At 56.5% G+C, this 24,787-nt stretch overlaps 1 protein-coding gene across 43 annotated transcripts; it reads right to left on the bottom strand.

Annotated features, from left to right (window-relative positions):
- Window positions 1–10,419: 10,419 nt before the first annotated feature.
- Window positions 10,420–24,700, bottom strand: SLC4A3 (solute carrier family 4 member 3). Of its 43 annotated transcripts, none has more exons than XM_085000532.1 (24): window positions 24,549–24,700; window positions 23,629–23,772; window positions 22,993–23,304; window positions 22,618–22,715; window positions 22,261–22,538; window positions 21,994–22,106; window positions 21,353–21,552; window positions 19,599–19,747; window positions 19,274–19,454; window positions 18,643–18,778; window positions 18,183–18,366; window positions 17,634–17,733; window positions 16,987–17,171; window positions 16,202–16,427; window positions 15,797–16,015; window positions 15,377–15,525; window positions 15,008–15,202; window positions 14,351–14,569; window positions 13,885–13,974; window positions 13,217–13,383; window positions 12,506–12,759; window positions 11,771–11,940; window positions 11,414–11,587; window positions 10,420–10,755 (listed from the first exon to the last, which is right to left on the bottom strand). In XM_085000532.1, the coding sequence occupies exons 7-24, from the start codon at window positions 21,384–21,386 to the stop codon at window positions 10,678–10,680; spliced, it is 2,910 nt and encodes a 969-aa protein (XP_084856658.1). In that variant the 5' UTR covers window positions 21,387–21,552; window positions 21,994–22,106; window positions 22,261–22,538; window positions 22,618–22,715; window positions 22,993–23,304; window positions 23,629–23,772; window positions 24,549–24,700; the 3' UTR covers window positions 10,420–10,677. The 43 variants fall into 43 exon arrangements, with proteins under 43 accessions (XP_084856658.1, XP_084856684.1, XP_084856662.1 ...); XM_085000558.1 differs by lacking the exon at window positions 24,549–24,700 and adding an exon at window positions 24,353–24,428 and having other exon boundaries at window positions 17,634–17,747; window positions 22,917–23,304; XM_085000536.1 differs by lacking the exon at window positions 24,549–24,700 and adding an exon at window positions 24,353–24,428 and having other exon boundaries at window positions 17,634–17,758.
- Window positions 24,701–24,787: the final 87 nt, after the last annotated feature.

Raw genomic sequence — 24,787 nt, 5'->3', positions numbered from 1 at the left:
TGGGTATGGAATTGGGCAAGGCAGGACTGAAGCGAGGACATGCCAGGGATATTGAGGGCGGGCTCAGTGGAGAGAGTGGCAGAAAGCACGAGCAGATGAGCTCAGAAAGATAAGGCAGGTCAGGTGAATGGACCCTGCCAGTCCTTGCAAGGACTCTAGGTTTTATTCCCAGTGAGATGGGAGCCATCACAGGGCTTTGAGAAGAGCAGTGATAGATGATTTCTGTTTTAAAAGATTCCTCTGGCTGCCTCGTTGAAAATAAACTGTAGGGGCTGAGGGTAGCCGCAGGGAGATGAGTTGAGAGGCTGGTGGGGGCTGGCAGGTCAAAATGATGGTGGATCAGAGCAGGAAGCGACAGTTAAGGAGGTACTAAGTGTCAGGTTCTAGACAGATTTTGAAGGTTGAGCCCAAAGGATTTCCTGACAGGCGCTGATTAAAACATATATTAAGCTCCCACTATACGCCAGGCACTGGCTATGAACTTCTTCGAAGCCAGATTTGCCCAAGAAATGTCATCCAGGTTTTGAGTGGTACCGGCTTTTCCCAAGACAGATTGCACTATGGGGCATTTCTCACTTTCAGTCTCCTGCAATTTGGTCTTCAAACATTGCCTCTTCAGATCAGAGCCCATAGAGCCTGCTGGCACCATGAAATTTGTTATTATTATTCACCCAGCATCACTCCATGGTATGAACATTTAAAAAAAAAAAGATGACCCAAAGCCTCCATAAATCCTTCATTCTCCTGTTTTATTCCCCTGTCTGTCACCTCCTCATCTATTCTTGATAGTCGCATTGCGCGTTCAAGGCCAGGTCAGCTCTCTGGAGGATTTCCATCATCCTCTCCGCACATCTGCCAGGTCCTCGTCCTGGGACTCACACAGCCCGAGGATGGGAGATGGAGTCATCCATCTTCTGTAACCATATGGATAAGACGTAATCATTACCATTGTCGGCGTTGTTGTGTTTTGGAAGCTCATTAAGACAATTAGTATTAAACACGAAAAACAATTAAGCTAATTGAAATAAAGCATATGCAGTTTACACCCTTGTATAGACAAAAAGCAATGAACATGTGGCTAGATGGTGGCTCTATAGATGTGCTGGTGCCAAGATAAATCAGGGGATATGGGAGCCGAAGATGGAGGTGTCTTAGTGCCCAATCAGTTTACCACTGTCAATGTTTCAAAAACCATTTGGCTTGATTCTTGGAGGTTTCCTCTATATTGGATAAAAAAAAAAAAAAAATCCCTGCCCAAATGTTTCTTTCAGGCCATAAACCAGCAGAATCACACGCTGTTACCCTGCCTGTGACGCAACTCTGAGGCTGGTGGCAGCATCCAAAGACATTCAGAAGAGAGAAGCAGCTTTCTCAGGGGCCCTCTGGAGAATATCTGCAAGTTAACCAGATCTCTAGGTGGAGAAATGTTTCCTATGGTTTTAGGTTGTCACTGGCCATTTTGGGACCCCATCTATAAATTCCAAATGGAGGAGAGAGAGACCAAGAGCAGGAAAAAGGAGCAGAAGCCATGGAGACTCTATAAGGAATGTGTGTTTATCTGGAAATTTTTCAGTTGCATGTGCCAAAAAAAAACTCAACTAGTTTGCTTTGGCCAAAAATGGAATTTAGCTAGGAAGAATGAGCGGCAGGGACCAGAGCCTTGGGGGCTCCCAGGGACTCCGCTCAAATGGTACTCTGTCTGTGTGTGTGCCTGTCAGTCTCATCTCTGCCTAGCTCTATGCCAGCCACATTCTGGCTGCAGAGAGGCTCTCTCTGGGTGGCAGGGGGCATGGGTGCTGCCAGTGTCAATTTAGGAATCCCAGTGGATGAAGAGAACTCATACCGAATGTCCGCATAATTCCTTGGCTGTGTGCCTATCCTTGGGACCAGTCACCATGGCCAAAATATGGAACAGAATGGTGGACATCCCTAGCCAGGGACCACTCACCCCCTACTCCCACCCCACCTATAGCTAAATGGAGACACACGGAAAGGGAAAATTTGCTGGAAGAGCAAAACCAGCTAGTTATCCAGGCTCTAGATTAGGGTCCTAAAGAAAGAATCAGATATATGGCACAAATGAAACTTTCCACAGAAAAGAAACTAATGGGCTTAGGGAACAGACTTGTGCTTGCCAAGGGGAAGGGGGAGGGAGTGGGATGGACTGGGATCTGGAATTAATAGATGCAAACTCTTGCATTGGGAAAGGATAAGCAATGAGATCCTGCTGTCTCGCACAGAGAACTATATCTAGTCACTTGTGATAGAGCCTGATGGAGGAGAACGTGAGAAAAAGAATGTATGTATATGTATATGACTGGGTCACTTTGCTCTATAGTAGGAATTGACAGAACACTGTAAATCAACTATAATGGAAAAAATAAAAATCATTTAAAAAAGGAAAGAATCAGAATTTGATGGAGAAAAATTGGAGAGGATTTTGCTTAGGGAAAAGTACAATGAGGTCTGAGCTTTCATATGATTCCATTTTTTTTTTTTGTAGTTCCACCATCTTGCCATTTCTCTGCTGAATACTCAAAAGAACAAGATTATTCACAGATACAGTTTCATTTCCCCTGAACCCATCTCCCCTACTGTCCATAATTGTCTGGTATAAAATGAGAGTAGCAATAAACTACAGAGGAAATAGCCTTGAAAAGAGCCCAGCTTCCTCCTCCTCTCATAACTGATCTGAATCATTATTCTTTTTCCTTTTTTTCTTTCTTTCTTTCTTTTTTTTTTTTTTTTTTTCCTTTTAGGGCTGCCCCACGACATATGGAAATTTCCAGGCTAGGGGTCAAATTGGAGTTGTAGCCACTGGACTATGCCACAGCCACAGCAACAGGGAATCCAAGCCACATCTGTGATCTACACCACAGCTCACGGCAACACCAGATCCTAACCCACTGAGAAAGGCCAGGGATCGAACCTGCGTCCTCATGGGTGCTAGTCAGATTCATTTCCGCTGAGCCATGACAGGAACTCCTCATTATTCATTTTTTGATAGACATTTGTTATTTGGTCACCCAGTATCTAAAGCCACTTTCTATGTTAAGGAAATTCCTTACCTTATAAGCAGCGGTGTCCTGGTAAAAGTTTAACAACCTGCTATACAGGGCGGGGAGACCTAACTTTCAGTGTTTGCCCATTTTGGGGGTGTAGGTCCTCCTCCTATGGCTGATTTCAAGCCAATTTTGGGGAAATATGAGGGAAAAAAATCCCAAGGAACTCATTGATGTGTTCTTCCTCAGGTCCCAAAGTCTCTCCTGATCTGCCTTCTTTTGTCCTTTTGGCGTTTTCCTGTGTCTCTTTTTTATCCATTGTACGGCCACACCTGCAGCATATGGAAGTTTCTAGGCTAGGGGTCGAATAGGAGCTGCAACAGAGGTGTACACTACAGCCACGGCAATGCAAGATTGGAGATACATCTGCACCCCACATGCCACAGCTTGTAGCAACGCCAGATTTTTAACCCACTGAGCGAAGCCAGGGATCAAACCTGCATCCTCGTGGGCTTTTGATTACCCCACTGAGCCACAACGGGAACTCCTGTTTTTTTTATATATACAATATCCAGGGAGGCTAGTTGTCGTTGTACTTTGCAGGAGGAGTAGGGGAGGGTACACCTACTGCAATTTACTTTTTAATAAAGGCTGTGTTCAACAACCAGCTCACAAGTCCCTAAAATTACAGCGATCTGCTCTTGTAAGCCGGCTCCAACACCCGGCTGCCGTGGTGTGGGAGTCAGAGACCATCTCCCACCACTGAAGCTGAAAATGCACTTTCATTCCTGGTCTCCCCTCGAGCTTGGGCATAGGCACGCGATATAAGCTTGGCCAGTCAGATGCATCCATCTGAGACTTTGGGTCGAGCACTAGTAACACAGAGAAGCAGGATAGGGGCAGACCCTCCTGGCAGCCATTCCAGGGGCAACAATATCAAGGATGGCATCCACCACCAAGGACCCAAACTGTGGCCTCTCATGCTCAGCAGTGATGGCATCGTTCTTACCAAACTTTGTCTTTTTTTTTTTCTTTCCTTTTCTAGGACCGCTTCCCACGGCCTATGGAGGCTCTTAGGCTAGGGGTCTAATCAGAGCTGTAGACCCCGGCCTACACCAGAGCCACAGCAACGCAGAATCCAAGCTTCATCTGCGACCTACACCACAGCTCACGGCAACACCGGATCCTTAACCCACTGAGCAAGGCCAGGGATCGAACATGCTTCCTCATGGATGCCAGTCAGATTCGTTAACTGCTGAGGCACGATGGGACCTCCTCACCAAACTTTTCCTATGACATGTCCTTGTGGTTCTGGCCAATGTCACTTCTGATGTGGCTTCTCCTACTTTCCCAGACTTTCAACAGCTCTGTCTCTGCTTAAATTGGCTAGATCTGGCTTCTGCTGGTTGCATATAAGTATTCTGACCATTGCATATTCCAGTGGCTCTCAGCTGTAAAGCCCTCTGGGAGACAAAAACCTCAGCCTCTACCAACAACCGTCCTTATTCTTGCTCAAGGGAAATGATTTGGAGGGTAACTTACAGCTAACAGAGCAGTGGAACCCAACCTAGAAGGGGCTGCCAAGAGGGGCTACTAGGAACCTAAAGCCACCACGTCGAAACTGACTATCTTGGCTGCCAGATGCCCCCCTCCACCCTCGCCCAGCTATTCTGATCCCCCACAGCTTGAGCACAGACGTAATTATGTAATTATTGTCTCTCCCTGTGAGATGAGCTGTTGGCCACTGGGTGGAACACACTGACTAGCCTGACCTTGGGACCAAGACGCTAAAATTCTCTCTTCTCCACTTCCCACTCACTCTCCTCCCAGCCCACCCCCACCCCTGCACCAGTGAAGACCCGCTCACTGGTTAGAAGGTAGGTTTTTATGTCCTTGAGGGTGGCTTTTGTGCACAGGAAAGACCACTCATAGCTTTCCTTGGGTCTTGAAAATTAGAATTTGATTTACTCAATGTGTAAATTTAGAAATGTAGGCTCTTCCTTAAGCTTCTAAAATCAGCTTAGGAATCCTATTATCCTATTTATAAGTCTGGCAAATATTAACAATTACTTTGAGAGGGCTTTTGATTAATGTTTAGTCCCACTGATACACTTAGTTAATTAAACCTCTTTAACATTTTAAGCAGCATTTATAAATTTAATATATTCAATTCCTTTTTAAGTACTTCATCTGACTGACAAACCGTCTCGAGTACAACAGTGACTCCTATAGATTTAATAAATTAAGCACATGAATCAAACTTAAATTCTCTTAAATTTCCAATCTATATGTAAACTTAGATTTCAGCTTAAAAGTCACAAATTTCAATCGAAACAAAATTTCAAGTGAAAACACAAAAAAAGAAGTTAGAGGTCTATTATTCTAATAGCCAAATTCTCTTTAAAATTGCATGACTCTAGAATGAATATCTGTGACCAGCCCCTAAAATCCATATGTTGAAGTCCTAACTCCCAAAGTGATGATATGGGGGGCAGGCTTTGGGAGGTGACTAGGTCATGAAGGTGGAGCCCCCATGAGTTAAATTATTGCCCTTATAAAAGACCCCAGAGATCTGCCTTTTCCCTTCTGCTATGTGAAGACACAAGACAGTCAATTTGCACCAACTAGGATGTACCAAGATGGTATTATGTTTAGTGAAATGAGTCAAAGAAAGACACATATTCTATGTGTTCACTTATATGTGGCATCTAAAAAATAAAACAGGGAGTTCCTGTTGTGGCTCAGCTGGTTACGAACCCAACTAGTATCCATAAGGATGCAGGTTCCATCCCTGGCCTTGCTCAGTGGGTTAAGGATCCGGCATGGTGTGAGTTGTGGTGTGATCCATGAGCTGTGGTGGAGGTCACAGACGAAGCTCGGTTCCCAAGTTGCTGTAACTGTGGCATAGGATGGCAGCTGCAGCCCCGATGCAACCCCTAGCCTGGGAATTCCCATATGTCGTGGTTGCAGCCCCAAAAAGAAAAAAAAAAGTAATAATAATAATAAAAACATTAACAAATGAATAACTATAGCAAAAGAGAGAGTCACAGATACAGAGGACAAACCAGTGGTCACCAGGGGGAGAGGGGTGGAGGAGGGGCAAGATGGAAGAGGATTAAGAAGTACAGACTACTACATATAAAATAAATAGGAAGTTCCCGTTGTGGCTCAGTGAAAATGAACCCGACTGGTATCCATGAAGTCGTTGGTTCAATCCCTAGCCTCACTCAATAGGATAAGGATTGGGCGTTGCCGTGAGCTGTGGTGTAGGGTGTAGATGTGGCTCAGATCCTACGTCGTTATTGGTGACTCTACAGACCAGTCAAGACCTATTTGCAGTCTCTAATTTCCTGACTGAAAGATGGAGGTGCTGAGGGGACCACTCCCTTAGCTATGAGTGGTTGATTACTAGCTTTCAAACCAGAGTCCAGTTCATCACCCCCCTCCAAGACCCACACCTGATTTTTGTATTTATTTGACTCTAAAGTCTGTAACTATATATTTTTCCACATAACTGGGAAGAATCCTGCCTTCTTTCCATTTGCTTCCTCTCCCTTGGGACTGCACAATTCTCATGGATATTCAACTTTTATGGAATTGAATGCTGGTTATCTCTCAGAGCTTTTGTCTAATTCTTTAGGCATGAATCCCAAAGTCATTCTCCGAGGGCATCGCTCAGCTCCACCTACTCACCTCCTCACCCTACCTTACCGGCTCTGGTCCCTGAGTTCCTAAGTCCCCTGGCAATGGAAGAGCAGGCTCCCCTCAAGATCTATGCCCCCCTTTACCTGGCAAGGCTAAGTAAAAAGTTCTTAAGCCTATACCTTCTCCCAGAGATGGTCTAGGGGTAACCAACCTTCCAGACCAGGCACTGCAATGGCCAAGGTTGGCTGGAAGAACAAGGTCCACTTAAGAGGCACTGGAGCAACCCCCTAACTTCCCAGATCTACGTGGGACTCACCCACCACCCAGAAAACATCCCCATGGCAGTCTGAGTTGATAAAGTGTTGTCCAATAAAAAGAAACATGTCCAACTAAATAAGAAATAATCCCAGCAGAGGCCACAAATATTAAATCTTCCTTCCAGAACATGAATCTTACCAACATTGACGTTTCCTCTTGGGACAAGTGGTAAATCGCCCAACTGATCAAGATCTCTCTCAGATGATCTTATCATTTATTTATTTGGAACCCAAACCCCTCACTCTGGGTTTCCTATTTGCCACACCAGATTCAATCCCCCATTCAATGCTTGCCCAGAACCTATCTGATTGTTATTTTCAGCAGCGGCTTAAGTGCCAGCTGCACTGGCAGCGTTTGGCGCAAGCGCCCTTGAGGTCTGTTTCATCTTTCCACTGCTGCTCCGAATTCCCTTTGAGAGCTCTAAGTGTCAACAGGCACGATCATTCTTTGAGTCACCTGATATGATACAAGAAGCGCTGTCACAGGGGCTGCCAAACAGGACACATTATTGCCAGGTTCCGTGCCCTAAGGGAGGGGCCGGGGCAGTCCAAGCAGATGGTCCATGAGCTCTGACAGCCAGAAGCTTTCACAAGGGCATCAGACTCATGAGGGAGCTGAATCTTCAGCACAGAACAAGGAAATGCCAGCCGCCCTCGCTGCTCCAAGCAGAAGAATGAATTAGCACTTCCCAGGGCCTGAAGTGGCCTTGAACTTGTCCAAGGTTACGGAAAGCTTGGGGCGGCTGCTCAGGATGCAGCTATCACCTTGCTCAGAAAGCCACAAGGGGAAGGCTAAGCGGACAAGGGGCCCACTACCCTGCTTGTCGGAAGGGCCTGGCATCACCTTGGATGTGCCCACTGGCCAAGCTGCTTCCACAGTAAAGCAGACAGCAGTGGGGTCTGTCACTCAAAAGTACCATGCTGGGGTTCCTGTTGTGGCGCAGCAAAAACGAATCTGAATAGGATACATGAGGATGTGGGTTCGATCCCTGGCCTTGCTCAGTGGGTTAAGGATCTGGCCTTGCTGTGAGCTGTGGTGTAGGTCGCAGACGCAGCTCTGATCCCACATGACTGTGGCTGTGGCATAGGCCCACAGCTACAGCTCCAATTTGACCTGTAGCCTGGGAGCCTCCATACACCATGGGCGCAGCCCTAAAAAGTAAAAAAAAAAGAAAAAGTACCATGGCCTCTACCCTTCCTTAGTCCCCCAGAGCTGTGCCACCAGCACCAGATGGGGCTACCCGCTGTCAACTCCCCTCTACACCTGGAAGAAGGGGGCCTCAGTCAAGCTGCAGCCCCCCCAGGAGGATCAGGGTGGAGGGTCAATGAAGAGAAAGTTAGAGAAACCACAGAGGCTACGGAGGCTTCAGGATACACTCTGAACAGCCCCATATGTAACGAGCTTTGAATCCATTGCTGAAAGACCAGGCCAGTGTCTTTCTGTGAGTTAGCCACTGTTCCATCACTTCTCATTCTCCCCTGGCCCCCAAGGTCACCCTGTCCTCTGCCACCCCTCAAGGGATGTTTAGGTTGTTCAGCCCCCCTAAGTCCTGTTGGAGCCTCCACAGGCCCCCACCCTGGGTGAGGAAGAATTCCCCCCTAACCAGGCCCAGCTCCATACATGTGCTGGCCAACTCTGGCCTCCTACATCACTAAACGGAGGTTGCCTTCCCTTGATAAGGGGCGGGGGGCGGGTGAAGAAGGGTAAAGGCGGTGGTCTTTAAAGCTCCAGGCTCTTAGGCCTTATTCATGTCCTTTCCCACTGCGGGGAATGTTCATAGTCAGAAGTTGTGTCCGGATTGACCTTTCGCTGAAATTGGTTCACCTGTTACTCTGAGACCTCAAGGCCTAGTTATACCGAAGGCCACCTGACCCACCAATCAGAACCAAGACTCTTTCCTTGTTTCAAAAGCCCCCGCCCTCTGGTGTGTCTCTTTCCAGCTGAGCAACGCCCACAGTCCTCAGCTATTCGCCAAGCAGAGACGACTGACACAACCTGTGTCCAATGAAGAGCCGAGTCTGCAGGGACCAGGTCACTACTTCCTCGCAGGGCCTCTGGAAGAAGATAGGTTCCTTCCTCTCAGCATCCCCCAGACCCGACAGGGAAGCCCGACCACCCTGAGGCCCGGAGCCAGCACCAGGCAACCTGACTTAGAACACAGTCCTGTGTGCATTTTCTCAGCCCAGCCTCTCTGTGTATGCGGCTCCAGACATCTCTGCATTTGGAATCTGCTCTGCAGACACCTATGTTCTAGCTTTTTGTGTCTGACCTTCACTTTGCTCCTTGGCAAAGTTCTTCTGAAATTCCACCCGACCTTGGCCAATCGCAGGGGAAAGTAATCTTGTCTTCACGTAGGCCAGGGGGAATCAGTCGGAGGCCAGATGAAGCTGAAGGCCATCGTGGCGCCAGAGACCAAAGGGGCTGACTGCTCTGAACGGCTTAAGCCTGAATGACAGTCCAGGACAGCTGGGGAGCCTCTGTTCCTTACGAACAAAACAAACAGCCTCACAGCGGTCTGCCGCTTCTTTCTTGACCAACTTCAGGGCTCTAGCTGTTGGCCTGAACGCCTAGGAGGAAACTGGGGAAAAGGATAAGGAAAAAGTAGGACCAGGCCCAGAGACAATGGCTAACGAGGCTGTGGAAGTCCACGGAGCCTCTCTGCCCCACCCCCTTGTCTCCCAAGGAGGAACTCAAGGTGCTTGAATGGGCTCTCGTGACCACAGCGAGTCCACCAGGTGGCAGTGCTACCCCTTGTCGGGTCGGGACAGAGCCCGCAGTGTGAGAGTGCGGCCACCAGAGGGCAACACAGGGACAAGCGCGCTACCACGCCGCTGGTTGCCTGGCAACTGTGACGCAATGGGCTCCCACTTTGCACTCTCCTCAAGGCCTCCCAGGTTATTTCTGGCATAACAGACTGTTGCACAAGGAGTGGCCTCAGGAATCCCAGATCTGCCTCTCTTTTAAGCCTGGAGAATCTAAAATGGTCCAGGAACCCCAAATCCAGCACCACCCTGGCGTCTAGGGGATTGGGCAGCTTCTGCCCCTGCTCTTTGAAATACCAAGGATCAGGAAAAGAAAATAAACATTTTCTATTCCCCTCTGCAGCCCCACAGCCATTGGGACGCTCTGATTTCCCCACTGGCTGAAGCAGAGCAACCTCCTCCCTCCCCCTTCCCCCCTCCCCCTTCCAAGCAGGGGCTGGCTTAACTGGGCATATGACCTTGAGCCAGACCTTGAGCCCCCAGATCCTCAACTGCACTTCAGGGGGGATGCGGGGGATGATAAGGCCCCGCTCTGCCCCTCTGTGATCTTGATTCTCTCCCTTGCCCCTAAGAAATCTGTCCTTGCCTCAAACCTCCCCGATTTTGATGACCCTGAAAATAGAATTCTTCCAATTCTTCCAGTGCCAGACGGCTAAGTATGACCCGAGAAGCCAGAGATGGAACCAAGAAAGTGAGGCGGACACAAGACAAGGAGTGTGGTTATAATGAGCTCAAAGCCTGTGCCGGTCTGGTCTGTGAAAGGGCCTGGGTGAGACGAGGTCAGCGCCCCGGGCAGAGTCAGGGGGCCACTCTGGCCGTGGCATCAGTAGTGGTTCCAGGCACGTCTCTGGGTCATGAGGAGCCCGCTGGCCCTGGGGCTGGGCTCTGACTGGGGCCCAGGTGACAATCACTAAGGTGTCAGGGTCTCCAAGGGGCACCACGGTGGAGGGTCACACAGGCATGTGCAGCTCGTTGTACTCGTCCTGGCCGTCCTCATCAAAGTTTGGTTCAGCATCTTCGGAGTCCAGCTGCAGAAGGGAGTGGACGGTTGGGACAGGTGAGGTGAGGAAGCAGACTCACCGCCTCCCATCCCCAGCTCCTCCTCCGGCCGGAAACCCTCAGTGCCCACAGACCTTTCCAGACCTCACTGTCTATAGGAACCATGGCCCCAAGTTGAAGAACTTACCTCTGGCCAAAACCTTCAGGTCACACGCCCCCCTGCCCCCTCCCTGCAGCGGGACCTCCTAATAATAACGATAGCAGCTACGACCCAGAAGTGCTCTCCTGGGGCTCCAAGCTCCTGTGGTGCCTTGGTACACCGTGTGTGGGTGGCCGATTTTCAAAAAGATGTCCCTCCCTCTAGCTGACAAAAGCAGGGCTCAGGATGGATTCTGGTACCACCCTACCCCGACTCATCCCTCAGCTGCATGCATTTGTTCAGGACACAACCTGCACAGCAGTCTAGGGCAGCCTTGGACTTAACTTCACACCAAACCACCCTTCTCGTTGCTTTACCTGGACTCCGTGTTTAATCCTCACCACGATCCTAAAAGAGTGAATCTATGAGTAGCCCCATGATACACATGAGAATAAGATTGCAGAAGGTTAGGCAAGTTGCCTCTGGCCACACAACAGCAGAGACTGGCACCCAGGGCTCCCCTATTATCCCCAAGCAGCATCCCTTACCGCCTGCAGCTCCCTGTCCTGGAAGAGCCGGGGCAGAAGGCAACGCCTCAGAGGCACCGTGAGCAGCAGCACGAAGGGAAAGGCGAGGGAGGCGGCTGTGGACTTGACTACCCAGAGCAGGGCGATGCAGCCCAGTTGGATGCAGGTGAACAGGTGCATCCGCCAGGTCTTCACCTGGGGAACAGACCTCAGGTCTCACCACACAGCACCTGGCCTGCTCCCACCACATTTTGGGGGGGCTCCGTTCACCAGGTCCCAGCTTCTCCTCCACGGTCATTCTGTCCATCTCTGGCCGGGGGCCTCCCAGGAACCCCTCCCCCTTGCCCTGTCCCCCAGCTCCTTGCTTCCTGGCCCTACCTTGGTCACGTAGGGCTGTTCAGGATGGTGTTTTGCCGGCATGAGGATGAGCAACAGACGCTGGGACAGCTGGATACCAGACAGCGATGTGACCCCCATGTACAGGAAAATCCCAAAGAGCACGGCCAGTGGGATCCGGCGCAGCACAGCCCCCATGACGATGGACAGGCCTGGAGGAGGGGACACAGACCTACATGACCCCCCAGACAGTCCCCAGGAGGATGGACAGGCCTGGTGGGGAAAGGATGAGCTGGGCTTCATCACTCTGACCAAGAGAAGATGGAGCAGGAGGCGTTCCCATCGTGGCTCAGTAGTTAATGAATCCACCTAGGAACCATGAGGTTGCGGGTTCGACCCCTGGCCTTGCTCAGTGGGTTAAGGATCTGGCATTGCCGTGAGCTGTGGTGAAGGCCGGCAGCTACAGCTCCAATTAGACCCCTAGCCTAGGAACCTCCATATGCCACAGGTTTGGTCCTAAAAAGACAAAAAAAAAAAAAAAGAGAGAGAGAGAAGATGGAGCGGAGCAGGATAGAGAACCAAGACAGAGGGCTGAAGAAAAAAGGCACATAAAATGTCAAGAAGCAGGTTGGTGGGAGGGGGCGGTCAGAGCAGAGGCCAGTCATTTGGAAACTCAGAAGGGACCTGGGTCAAGCCTGAAAAGGAGAAAAGATTTAAGGTCCAAGAAGACAAGTCTGTGGGGTGGGGGCCAGACCCTCGAGAGGCAGATGCTCTCACCCACAAGGCTGGCGATGAGCACTCCAGTGACCCGCTGCTCCCGCACCTCCTGGATCTGGGGCTTGTCGCCGGGCGCAATGGCAGTGCGCATAACGGTCAGTGCATTCACGTGGGTGACCGAGCGGACGGTGGCGGCCGTGAGCCAGGGCAACCCAAAGAGCCCACAGAGCCCACCCAAAGAGCCGATGAGAAGCAGGTCCAAATGGAAGCCGGAGCCTTTGAGTAGCCTCCGTGCCTTCTGGCTGACGATGAGCCTGCAGGGAGGGGACGGGAGGCGGGGGTGAGCGGCCAGCAGCGGGGCCAGGCGCACTCAGAGCAGAGACGGTGCAGTGGGGGAAGGACATGCAAAGCAGAGCTCTCCCAGGACCTGCCAGCTTCCTCTTTCAAGTTCTCAAATTGAAGTTCTCACATTGAAGCAAATTTGAGCCAAATTTCCATACTGCGGATATTTTAAACACCACAAAAGCCAGATGCCAGCTCTCACCACGTTGTTGTGGTTTAACCAAAATGAGATACATATGAGCATCACTCAGTGAGAGAACACACTGCCAGGGTGTTCTGAGGACTGTCAAGTGCCACCCGCAAGTGGTGGTGGCAACAGACAGATACCACATCAAAGCACCACGGGCAAACCACGTCCCAGGTCCATGTACAGTCTGCTCCCCACTCCTCCCCTGCCTCTGCCGCCCAGGGTCCCCCCAGCCTCCTCACGCAGTGATCTGTGTCTCCATGAAGATCAGGATGAGGACCAGGAGGGCGGGCACGGCGGCTGCCACCATCATCCATGGTGGGAAAGGACGGGCACTGCCCAGGGGCGGGATGAACCACGTGCGCTTATGGGGGGAGGTCACTGAGAGCCCCGTGGGCACAGTCAGCTTCTGCACAGCCAGAAGAAAAACGAGGCTCGGGGACGCTGCCTCCCCACGCTAGGAACTCCCCCTGCAGCTGCTCCCACCCAGCTCCAGGGAATTTGGGTGTGAACAGGTTTGGGGAAAGTTAGTTTTGTGTCCTCAAGTCACTGTTTCTCCAAGGGTCCAGAAGGGAAGGGGGACATGATATACCCTCTCCCTGAGCCGCGGAGCTGCCAGGAGGCCTGATGTGGGGGCACCTGCCATTACGCCCCCAGCCCCATATGGGACGCAGCCGGGAGTCTTGACGGAGGGTCCCACCCGGCCCCAGCCTCTCTGGCTGGCTGGCCTCCTCAGCTGGACCACATGGCTGCTTCTGAAACCCCCAGCGCACCCACCTCTGTGCAGCCCCCACACAGAACGATTCCATTAGGAAAGCTGGGTTCCAGGCGATTGGCTGCTGGGGATATGACCTCCCTCTCAAGGCCCTGGGGCGAGAGCCAGCTGCCCGAGGGATGGGGACGCACTCACCTGGGTGTAGGTGTCCGTAATGGAGTAATCCACCAGGACCATCACCAGAATGGAGATGGGGATGCCGAAGTCCCCAATGATGCGGCGAGCCTTGAGAGAGGGGCCACGCGGGGGGTGGGAGGAAAGGCGGATGGAGGTGAAGGTCAGGAGACTAACATGGGGGTTTATTACGCGGACCCTTCTTGGGTCTGAGTGGGAGCCAGAAGTCCCACGACCTGTCCCTTTAAACGCCACAGGTGCCAGCCCCGCCCAGGAGGGCACTCCTCTCCCGACTGCACTTCTCTGAGGCTTCAGACAGTGGGGTGAGAGGGTGGGGGTGCACGGGCTTGGTTTGGGTCCACGGGTTGATCTTGACCGGGAGAAGGGGGCGGCCCCTTCTGGAGCGGCCCCTTCTGGAGCGGAGCCTAGCGGGAACTGAGGGAGATCCACGGGGGCTCCACAGGCCCCATTCCCGCCGGCCACACACCTTGCCACCCAGGAAGCGGCTGTTCCTGAACTTGCGGAGGAAGAAGGCAATGAGGAAGGTCCCGAGCATGAGGATGAGAGACAGCAGGGCCGTGTTGGGCTGGTTCCTGGGACTCGGCGGCCCCTCGGTGGAGGGCAGGGTGCTCCCATTCCGGTCCAGCCCCGCCTCCAGGGCTCCCTCCGGGGGGTAGAATGGCAGCAGTGGGTGCTCCGTGAACACCTGTGTGGGTTACAAGGCTGCCCTAGCGCTCACCTGGGCAAGTGACCCTGACTTCATACCATCAGTACACCTGTGAGGAGGAGGGCTGGCCCCTCCCTGAGCTGCCCTCGTCACACAGGACATCCAGCTACACCCATAACCCTCCTCTGCATTCAGTGACCCAAGGACCCCTGGAGCACTGACCTGCTTCCATCACATACCTGAACAGGTGAAGCCTGGAGTTCAACCCTCTGGGTCTGACTCCCTGACCTTGAGCTTGGACCTCTCCTAGGGCATCCTCACCCTGCCTCCCCCACCCCCCGCCCCCCGCCCCCCGCACTGCATCTGCACCCAAGAGGGCTTTCCTCCTTGTCCCCACACCCCTAGCCATGCTCTCCTTCCCAGGGCGCTGCCCAGCCCCTATCTACACCCACCCCCAAGACCTCTCTGGGCCTCCACCTTGTAGAGTTTGTGGAAGGTCTCATAGATGAAAATGAGTGAGATGAGGAAGGCGAAGATCTCCTGGGTGAAAGGCGAGATGTAGCGGACCAGGAAGCTGCCTTCCGCGGCCACCAGGGCAAGGACGAAGACCACCAGCCAGAGGCCAACCCACACCCGGCCCGTGAGGTACTCCAGGTCCTGGGCTCGGCAGAACTGAGGGCAGGAGGGGGGGGGGGTCACCCACAGCCATCTGCCCTGGATGCCGGCGCCCCACGCACGGGCAGGAGGTGAACCCCAAGGGAGAGACGGCAGGGGCCCATCACCAAGGCCAGGGGCAAGGGATGGACCAGGCAGCCCCCAGGGAGGGAGAGGCGGGGTGGCGGGCACCTTGAAGAAGGCTTCTTCAAAGACAAGCAGAGGCCCAGAGAAGCCGACCACGAGCAGCGGCTGGGCTCCCAGCAGAGAGAAGAGGACGCCCAGCACAGCCGTGGACACGATCAGCTCAGAAACACCCATCAGCCCCTCCGTCTTCTCCCCTGGGGTGGGCAAAGGTCAGTGGGATGGCCCTGGCCTGGCTCCTTCCACGGGGCCCCTCCTCCTCATCTAGCTTCCCTACCTGGGGACCCAAGGAACGTGGAGCTGCCCCCCAGAGTGGCGGTTCCCAAGAGTGATCGCTGAGACCCCCGATCCAGCAGCTCCTTGTGAGGGCCACGCGGGAGGCAGTCCCCTCTCACCCACCCGCCCCCTGAGCTGATCGCTGGGACACCATGACCCAGAAACCCTGCTGGTGACGCTGAACCGCCTCACCTAGCAGCCCCCCGAAGGTGATGGCAGGGCTGAGGGCAGCAAAGTAGATGAAGAGCACGGCAGCCACGCACTGCGAGTGCAGCGCGTCCCGCAGGTCGCTGGGGTAGTGGGGGTACCGGCGCTTCACATCCCGGACGAGCCCCCCAAACACCGAGCCGGTCCGCAGCAAGGGGTCATCTTCAGGGGCTGCCTCAGAGCCCCCCAACTCCATTGACAGCTCTGGGGGAACAAGGGGCTGCTAGGCCATGGTTCATCCCAGCCTGGGACGCGGCACAGAGACTGGGTCAGGGAGGGAAGCCGGCACAGGGCTCAGGAGTCAGGAGAGGGGCTAGGGTCACAGCCTTGAGCGCTGTGGGGGGGGCCTGTGTGCTGCCGTGGGGGGCTCCGGGCCCCAAAGGGTCTGACCTTTTCCAGGGGCCGTGTAGCCGCCCTGAGTGGTCATTTCAACTTTGGTCTGCTCGCGCTCCCGCCGCTTCCTGAGCAGCTCGCGCTGGAAGGCAGCCACTGAGCGCAGCAGGTCCCGGCCCTCCACCTCGGACGGGGGGATCACGATGCTGCCGTCCAGGAACTCACTGATGGCGCTCAGGAGGTCCTGTCGGTCATCCGCCTGGTAGGCAGCCTCGTGGAACAGCTGGGGGCAGGAGACACAGGGGCTGAGCTCAAGGCCCAGGGAGACCCTGGGAGGGGGCTTCGGCGAGGAGGTATGTGTGGGGCCATCAGAGAACCAGAGGCAAGGTGGATGTGCAGCCACAGCCCTGAACACCAGCCCCACCCTCGAGAGTGCCCTCTATCCCCTGGGAACCTCCAGACTTGTCCACGATTCAGGGGCCATTCTGACTGGGGCATAGGTTGGTGAGTATTTTGAACCTTACCCCTGGCTAGAGGACCCTCCTGTCCAAGCCCAGAAGAATCCACCTCCCTTTCATGTCTCATGTCACATCCAAAACTTCAGAATGTGGGCTTCTTCTCCCCTGTATCTCCCTCCTCCTTCCACAGCCCCAGCCCAGGGCTTCCTTTCCTCCCTCAGCCAAGAGCTTCCTCCACCACTCAGGAGCGCTGTCCCCACCCAGGAGGGCCTCTAGCACCCCTGCATCCGTGGGCACCACTGGCTGCAGTGAAAGGGACAGGGAACAGGCAGGGCTCAGGGGCACAGGCCAAGAACACCCCATCCAAGGGGCTGCCAGACCCACCTTGTCAGACATGAGGGTGGCAATGGAACGCCCAAGCTCATGATAGTCAGTGCTGGTGTGGCTGGGCCCCAGCATCACAAAGAGAAAACGAACGGGCACAGGGACCTCAAGCACAGACTCCAAGAGTACAGCCTCGTTCAGGCGCACAAAGGCTGCCGCTGGCTGCTCCAAGAAAGGCACACAGCCTGGGGGGAGAGTAAGGCACAGGGTGCTGGGCAAAGGACAGCAGTCAAGGCAAGCCCTGGAGGGGATATCTGGGGGATCATGTACAGTTGAGCAGGTTGTGCACTGCATAAAGAAACCCCACTCTAAAAAAAAAGCTCTATTTCTTTATGTTTGTGTATTTCTAACAATTTACCAATGTTATTTCACCAATGTTATGAAAATCACAGGTATTAAGGAAGAAGTGTTTTCTTTCTAATTCTCACAAAGGTGCTATATGAACAGCTGTCCAAGATAGAAAACTGGACAGGCAAAGAGAGGATTAAGGAAGAAAGGGCTGGGGGCAAGATGGGTGGAGAGGAAGAGCAGGGGTAAGGTGGAAGCCTGGCTGGGGTGGAAGAGGCAGCCTACAGGCCAGAGGTCAAAACCATGGCAGAGGCACCCATGCCCCATAGCCCCTGCCCCCAGGGCCCAGCCCTCCTTACCCACGAGCACAACAGTAGCCTCAGCATCTTCAGGGATCTTCTCCAGCAGCTTCAGGCTTTTCCCCCGGTGACCATCTCCCCCAGGCATGTGGAGGGGCTTCTGAGGACGCAGAACTGGAATAGGGCTGGGACCCAGACCGCAGGCCGTGGCAGGCCCTCCCATCCTATGCTCCATGCCTGGACTCTGCCCTCCAAGCCCTGGATCTGGGCCTGCTTTCTCCTCCTCCACCCCCAGCCAAGGTTGAGACTACCGGTGATATGCCCCATATCAGGAGGGGACCAGCCCTGGGTCTAGAGCCCTCCTCCCAGCCCCCCTCCTCTCACCTCAGCCTTATCTTGTTTCAATGGCTCCCCTGGCTCTGCCCCGTCATCCCATTTAACTTCCTATTTCTCCAGGGCAGGGGTTCCTGTCTGCCATAGGTCCCCCCATGCCCAGTATGGTGCCAGGCATCCATCCTTCCTGATCCACCCAAGGAAGTCATCCGTGGCCTCCACGGAAACTGGAAGCCCTCTCTGTCCCCTAGCCCAGGTCAAAGCAAGGCGACTGACCTCCTTGGCCTCAGGGTCATGAGGCCAGAGCGGGGCTGGCTCCCCCAGGTCATCGGCCATGGTCGGCATGGCACCATCAGGGCCATGGCTGGGGGCTGGGTGATGATTCCCCAGGACCGAGTTCACGCTGGAGCTGGACGCGTTTCGGGGAAAGAAGCCACTTTCCTTGTCGTCGTTGGGATGGCTGAGGAGAAGGCAGAGGAGCCAGGGGAGGTTAGCAAGAGAGGCCTTTGTTGGACCCCTGGACATGAGAAGATGAGAAAAAGAGGGTTCCTTCCACCTTGGTATGAGAAGGAACTTTCTAATGGTTGGGACCGTCCAAAGAAAAACAAGGAACAAGCTCCCCATCATGCAGGGTCTTCAAGCAGAGGCTGGAAAGCCACTCGGGAGAATCTGTGCTCCTGGAAGGGCAGCTGAAGCCCCCCCTCCCCCACCCGCCGCAGGCACCCCACCCTGGCACCTGTGTTTCAGCAGCAGGGTGCGAAGGACACTGGCCCTGTCCTCCGGCCGGATCTGGTCAGACACAATCATTGTCTCCACCACGAGATGTGCGATGCCTGGCAGGGTGGTTTGCTCCAGGTCCAGGAGGGCAGCTCCTGGGGGCATAGTCAGGGAGCGGGGGGGGCACAGTCCCATCAGATAGGGAAAAAAAAAACTCACCCCCAGCAGCCTTGCTCCCCAAGGACCAGCAAATGTGCTGGGTGAGCCAAGCACTCAGTGTGCCCAGGTGGACACACAGTTCTATGGGGCCACAGCCCAGCCCGAGAGGGATGCAAAAAGGAGCACAGGGGTGAGGGCACAGCCCCTCCTCACCCAGAGAGGGAGTCAGCTGTTGGTTGACTGCATGTGGACGGACACCCACTGTGCCTCAGGTACCGTGCCAGGTTCCGGGGCATGGCCCCGTCCCTCAGAGCTTACAGCAGCTCAGGCAGCTGGGCCCCACAGTGCCCAAAGTGGCCACCAGACCTCGCCTGGCCCCAGGGCTCCAGGAAGTAGTCCCCACCCCAGAGCTGGGCGGCCTGGCCTAGGCTGAGCTCTGGGGTCTGTGAAGAGGGCATGCAGTGCCCAGGCCAGGCCGGCAGGGCCCCTACCGTGGGCAATGGTCCTCCGGAGCTCCAGCAGGCTGCGGAAGGAGAGCGAGGCCACATGGGGCTTTCCCCAGCGCTCCGTCTCTTCCTCCACGTCCTCCTCAAACTTGATCCATCGGGCCGTCTCCCGCCAGTGGGGCTCCTGGCTGCGGTCCAGCATCAGCTCGTTCAGCTCCACAAACACCTGGGGTGGGAGCCAAGGGTGAGGGCCTGGGGGCCGCCGGGTGGGACCAGCTGTCCTGGGGACGTGGCCGCAGGCCAGGCAGGGAGGGAGGCGGGGAGGAGAGGCTGGAGGAAGCCAAAAGCCCTCCCCCTCGGGGTCCGGTACCTCATGAGGCCTCCGGTCCAGCTGCTTCTTCTTCTTCTTCCTGCGCAGGATGGGGGCCAGGCCGCCGGGGCTGCCCCTCCCGCCCTGCGTCCGAGACGGCTTCTTTACCAGATGCCGCCGCACCCCAGGGTTATCCTCCAGCCGGTGACCTGCGGAGAAGGCGGGCTTGGCAGTCCCGGGACTCCAGCTCAGGGCCTCAGGGTCACGGGCAGCCCCTGCAGCACTGCCCAGCCAGTCTACTTGGAGAAGCCACAGTCACCCGGGGGCCACGCTGACAAAACCACATCGTCCAGCATGGCCATTTCACAAATTAAGAGACTGAGGCCCACAGAGGGGAAAGGACAAGTCCAGTGTCACACAGGGGACCCCTGGCGAAGCCACCGTAAAAAGGCAGCTCCCCACCTCTGTCCACAGCCCCGGCCATGGCCACTGCTTCTCACTCTGCCGCACCATGAGCCCCAGTAAGTTGCCAGGCCCTGAGCCCTCAGCGCTTTCCCTGGGCCCTCTCGGTACCCATGCCTCCCCCACGGGTACCCATCCAGGCAGACTCGGGCACAGCTTCTCTCCCTCCCTTCCTCCCCTCCTTGCAGGCCAGCAGCTGGCAGAAGGCAGCCGTCCAGTTACTCACAAGCCGGTCCCCCCGCCATGGGGCTCAGCAGGCCCCTGATGGATTCCCACAGGTCATAGTCCTCAAGGTCCAGCACGAACATCTCTAAGTCCTCTGAGACCAGGGAGTCTCGAGGGCTGGGGGCCGGAGCCCACCCAGGGCTCTGGCCCTCAGTGTCCCCGGGCCCGGGGCTCGGTGCACCATTGGACTCTGTGCCCTCCTCCAGCGGGCTCGTCATTTCCCCAATGGCCAAGGCCACAACCCCTGCTCCCTCCGAGGCAGAAGCCTGGACCGCAGTGGTCTCTGTCCAACCAGAAAGTGGCCGGGCCTCCAGACCCCGACTCCCCAAGTCCCCAAGCCTGCTTCCTCCTGCTTCCAGCCCTCACCCTGGGTCTGTAAACACGCCCTCCCCCCCGCCCCCCATCCCGCTGCCACCGCTGCTGCTGCTGCTGCTGCTGCTGCCGCTGCCATCGGATTGTTCCTGTCCCTGTCCTCAGGCCCTGGCAACTTTCCATGACGTATTGAGCTCCAGGCCCTCCCCCGCCCTCCCCCCCAAACACTGTGGTTCCAAGGGGGAGGAGGGCGGGGTCTGCGATGCCCCTGGCCTGGGCACAGAGCCCTGTGGGTGATGACAGGTGGCACAGAAACCAGGGCACTGATAAGATGGAAGGAATGTGCCGAGATCACAGCCAGGCCCGGCCAAGGGTGGTGTCGGGGGAATGGGGGGCCCCTGACATGGGGAGGGGCAGGGCCTGGAAGAGTTGCTAGGACTCAGGGGGCTGGTTCAAATCGGGTAAAAAGAGTTTGCCCCGGGAAAGAGGAGCTTCAGAGGCCGGGGCGGGGGTGGGGTACAATGATGTCTCCAATCGTCGCATGGAAGAAGGGCTGCCTTTTTCCGGGGGTGACTCAGAGGACACAATCAGGACGGAAGGGCATAGGTGTCATGAGGGGAAATCTCAGTTCTGGCACTGGAAGAGTGGCTTGGTGAGGTAGTGAGCTCCCCGTCACTGGCCACATTCCAACAGACAGGAATACCACAGAGGGGCTCAGCCCTGGGCGGGGGAGAACGCTGAGTCCCTCCAAGGTCCCTCACACACTGGGCATCCCTGGGAGCAGACCATGGGGGCTGCCAGAGGGTGTCACTCACTCTTCATGTCGTCCAGGTCCGCGGAGCCCAGCATCTGGGCCTCTGCCTCATCAGTGGGCACCTGCTGCTCCGGACCACCCAGGCTGCCCAGGGCACTGCCTGGGCACAGCCGCTCCCGCAGGTCATAGCTGGCCGATGGGCTCCACGGCCGGCTCTTCTCTCCAGCGACTCGGGAGACTCGGGCCCGGGGACTAGGGGAGCTGAGGAAGCAAGATGGCAGCCTTGGACTTGGCAGGTAACCTTGGTGGAGATGGGCCAGGTTAGGGGTTTCCTGTGCCCTCCCCCAGCTTGGGAGGGGGCCAAAAGTGGCCCCCTGGGAACTAAACACGGGCTCCTCCTGGGCAGAGAAAAAGCTCACCCCTACTTTCTTGCCCCCATCACACTGGCCCCCAAGTCCTCTTTGTCCCCATCCTCCTCTTCCCTCAAATAACCTCCCTCTCCTGGAGGACCCTCCCTGCACGCCCTCCGGTTCCCTTGTCCTTGTCCATCATGCGGACAGAGAAGGGGCACACTCCCCGCCCCCATCTCCTCTGTCCCCACGCCTCTCCTCCTCGCTTATTCTCTGGGTTCAGAGCTGGGGACACTCCCCAAGGTCAGGAAGGAGCCTGGGACCTGCTCTGGGCTGAGCTGGGAGCCAGTACCTGACCGAGTGCTGGGGGCTCGCGTCGGAGCGTGGGACCACCGAGGGCAGGGGCTTGGCGAAGGCGGCCCTCCCCGAGAGGGGGCTGTCATCCTCGTCACTTCCAATGGAGAACTGCGGATGGACCGCACACGCCTTGGGTCCCTGCCCCGACTCAGCTCCAACCCCCCACTTGGCCCTGCCTCGATTGCCCGCTGCCAGGCCTCCCTCCCTTCCTGCCCGCACCCCCGCCTTGAGCAGCCAGCCCCCCTTTAGGGGGAGACCCTACCTTTGCCTTTGGTGGGGACCCTGAGGGTGGGGGCTCCGAAGGTTCCACCTCAGATTCCCCCTCCTCTTCCTCCTCCTCTTCCTCCTCCTCATCTCCGCCGTTGCCTCCCTCTTCCTGGATGGGAGGGGTCCCCTCGGAGGGGGGCGCGGAGGTTTTCTCTTTCTTCCTTTTCCTCCTGGTTTGCCGGGCAGAGGTGGGGGGCAGTCGCCGCAGCTTGTGGGGCGGAGGCAGGCGCGCCGAGAGCGGGTGGTGGGTGTGGTGGGATGTGTGCCGGTGAACTGGGGGGGAGGGTGCAGGAGAGCCGGTTGGGGCCCCACAGCTGAAGGGAGCCCCTCGCCCCCCCAGGGACACACACACCTTGTTCTAGCTCAAGGCCTCTAACAAGGGCACCCTAGTCCTTCCTCCAGGGTCAGGCTCCTCCCAACACCTGTATCATAGCCTGTCATGGGCAAGGCCTGGTAGAGCAGAGAGATGGAGAGGGGATGTCACGGCAGGGGGTCGGGGGATGAGAGGATACAGCAAGGAAGGGAAAGGGAGAGTCAGCAGAGCTCAGGAGGGGAGAGGAGGTGGCAGAGAGAAGAGAACAGAGGTGGCAGAATGTGACAGCCTTGGGACGATGAAGGTCACCAAGAGAGTCCTCAGGCCCATCTCCCTACCTCTCCCCTGTGTCTCGGGCCCCCGCTCCCCTGACAGGCAGACAGGTGATGGGTGAGTGAGGCAGGATGACTTAACATGGCATGGTGGCCCAGCACAGCGTCCAGCACAGCGTCCAGCATAAGATGGCACCGGGTGACCAAGCCAGTGGTGAGCACGGTGATGGTGGCAATGAAGATGATGGTGGTGAAGGCGGCCACGCTAGGGGTCCCCAGGCTACCCACACTCAAAGTCCCGCTCGCTGTAGCTGCGGCTGGGCTTCTCAGGGTCCCAGGCCGGAGGCTTGCTGATGAGGTCCCCAAACCTGCTCACGGCCAAGGTCTTCCCCAAGTCATCATCCTCCTCCTCCATGTCTGGACTCAGAGGGGGCTCCTCCAAGGGCACCCGGACCTGCAGACTCAGACAGCTTCTCCTAAGCACCCTTGACCCATGATCACCCCACACCCACCCCAATTCAAGCCCCGGCAGATTCCATCTTCCATTCCCTGTGGCCCAAGAAGGGGTCAACCTCCCAGGCTTCTTGGGTTTCCCAGGAAGAGAAGGGGCAACAGCTCCGAAAAATAACCTGTAAGACCCCCTCTTTCCCCATATCCCAAGCCTAGCTCCATCCCTGTGTCTGGGGTCCCAGGACTGATCAGAAGACACCCCCCCACCCCGCCCCGCTTCCTCCTTGAGGTCCCTCCCCCTCCTCCGACCCCTGCGAGCCTCAGTCACCTGGGGTAGCGGGGAGGCGCCCCCGGGCGGCGGGATCACTCCGTTGGCCATGTCCGGAGAGGTGGCTTGGAAGGCTCTGACTCACTGAACGACCCGTGGCCCGGGTGAGAAGAAGGGGGCGCTGCGGGGACCTAGTGGGAAACCCTGGAGAGGGAAGGCGGGGTCAGAAGCCTCGCGCCGCCGCCCCCACCCCCTCCCCGGAGCCCGATGCCCGATGCCCGATGCCCCTCCAGCCCGCCCGAGCACCCTTAGAGGCCCCGCTACGCCCGAAACACCCAGGGCCCAGCCCGGGCCGCCGCGCGCCGCCCCGCCCTGCGGTACCTCTGGGCTCCGGGGCCTGCCGGGCCCGGGCCGGCCGCCGCGCCCCATCTCCCTCCTGCGCTCGCTCCGGGGCCTGTCGCCGCGCAGGGCTGGACGGCCGGGAGGCGCCCGCGGCCGCGGAGAGCCTGGCGGGCCGGGCGGACGCAGGCGCCGGAGCCCGCAGCCCCGCGGCTCCACCTCCTCGCGCTCAGCTCTGCAGCTCCGCCGCCGCCGCCGCCGCCGCCGCGGGGCCGCACAATGGGAGCGGGCGGGCGGTGACTCACCCCGCACCCGCCGGCCCGGCCCCCACGCGCGGGCCCCCGCAGGACCCCACCTGCTCCCCCCAGCCCCTTCTCCCGCACCCCACGCGTTGCCGGGGGCGGGGGCGCCGCTCCCCACGCCCACAATCCCGAGATTCACGCACCACCTTGCTTTTCGCCTCCTCTCCCTGCAAGAGCCCTGGAAGCGACCCCTCCGCAGACGCCAGCCCCTCCAACGTCGGAAACTGAGCTTCGCAGAGCCGGGGAAGCACCCACCACCTGTTCTGTCGGTCCCGACAGAGCCCCAGATGCCGGCCTTCTGCCACTAGGCACCGCCCAACGTTTGACCTTGGCAGTTACCTCCCCTCCCTGGGCCTCGGTTTCCCCTTCGCAGCCAGCGGGGCCTGGGCATCGGAGTGTTCCAAAGTTCCGTCGAGCTCTAGGATTCTGTGGCTCAGTTTCCAGACCCACTCTCTCCCTCCTCCACTCCCTGAGGTCACAGCCCCTTTTCCAAGCAGAAAGGTCTTTGAAAGGAAGGACTGAATCCCAGTTTGACCCTCTGGGGTCTGGCTGAAACCGGACACCTAGCACAATGCCGT

This window comes from Sus scrofa, chromosome 15 (assembly GCF_054392235.1).
Source record: "Sus scrofa isolate SSC_HxYL_T2T_F1_AM1 chromosome 15, Sscrofa_HxYL_maternal_Yorkshire_Landrace_v2.0, whole genome shotgun sequence".
Classification (NCBI taxonomy): Eukaryota; Metazoa; Chordata; class Mammalia; order Artiodactyla; family Suidae; genus Sus; species Sus scrofa.
This window is presented reverse-complemented; position numbering and strand designations above follow the sequence as displayed.

Excerpts from the sequence above, each read along its gene's own strand:
- SLC4A3 (XM_085000520.1), bottom strand. The coding sequence starts at position 23,679 with ATGGCCAACGGAGTGATCCCGCCGCCCGGGGGCGCCTCCCCGCTACCC. Across the intron at positions 23,305-23,628 it reads GCGCCTCCCCGCTACCCCAG|GTCCGGGTGCCCTTGGAGGA; the intron begins GTGACTGAGGCT and ends CTGAGTCTGCAG. Across the intron at positions 21,553-21,993 it reads AGCCCCCAGCACTCGGTCAG|CTCCCCTAGTCCCCGGGCCC; the intron begins GTACTGGCTCCC and ends TTGCTTCCTCAG.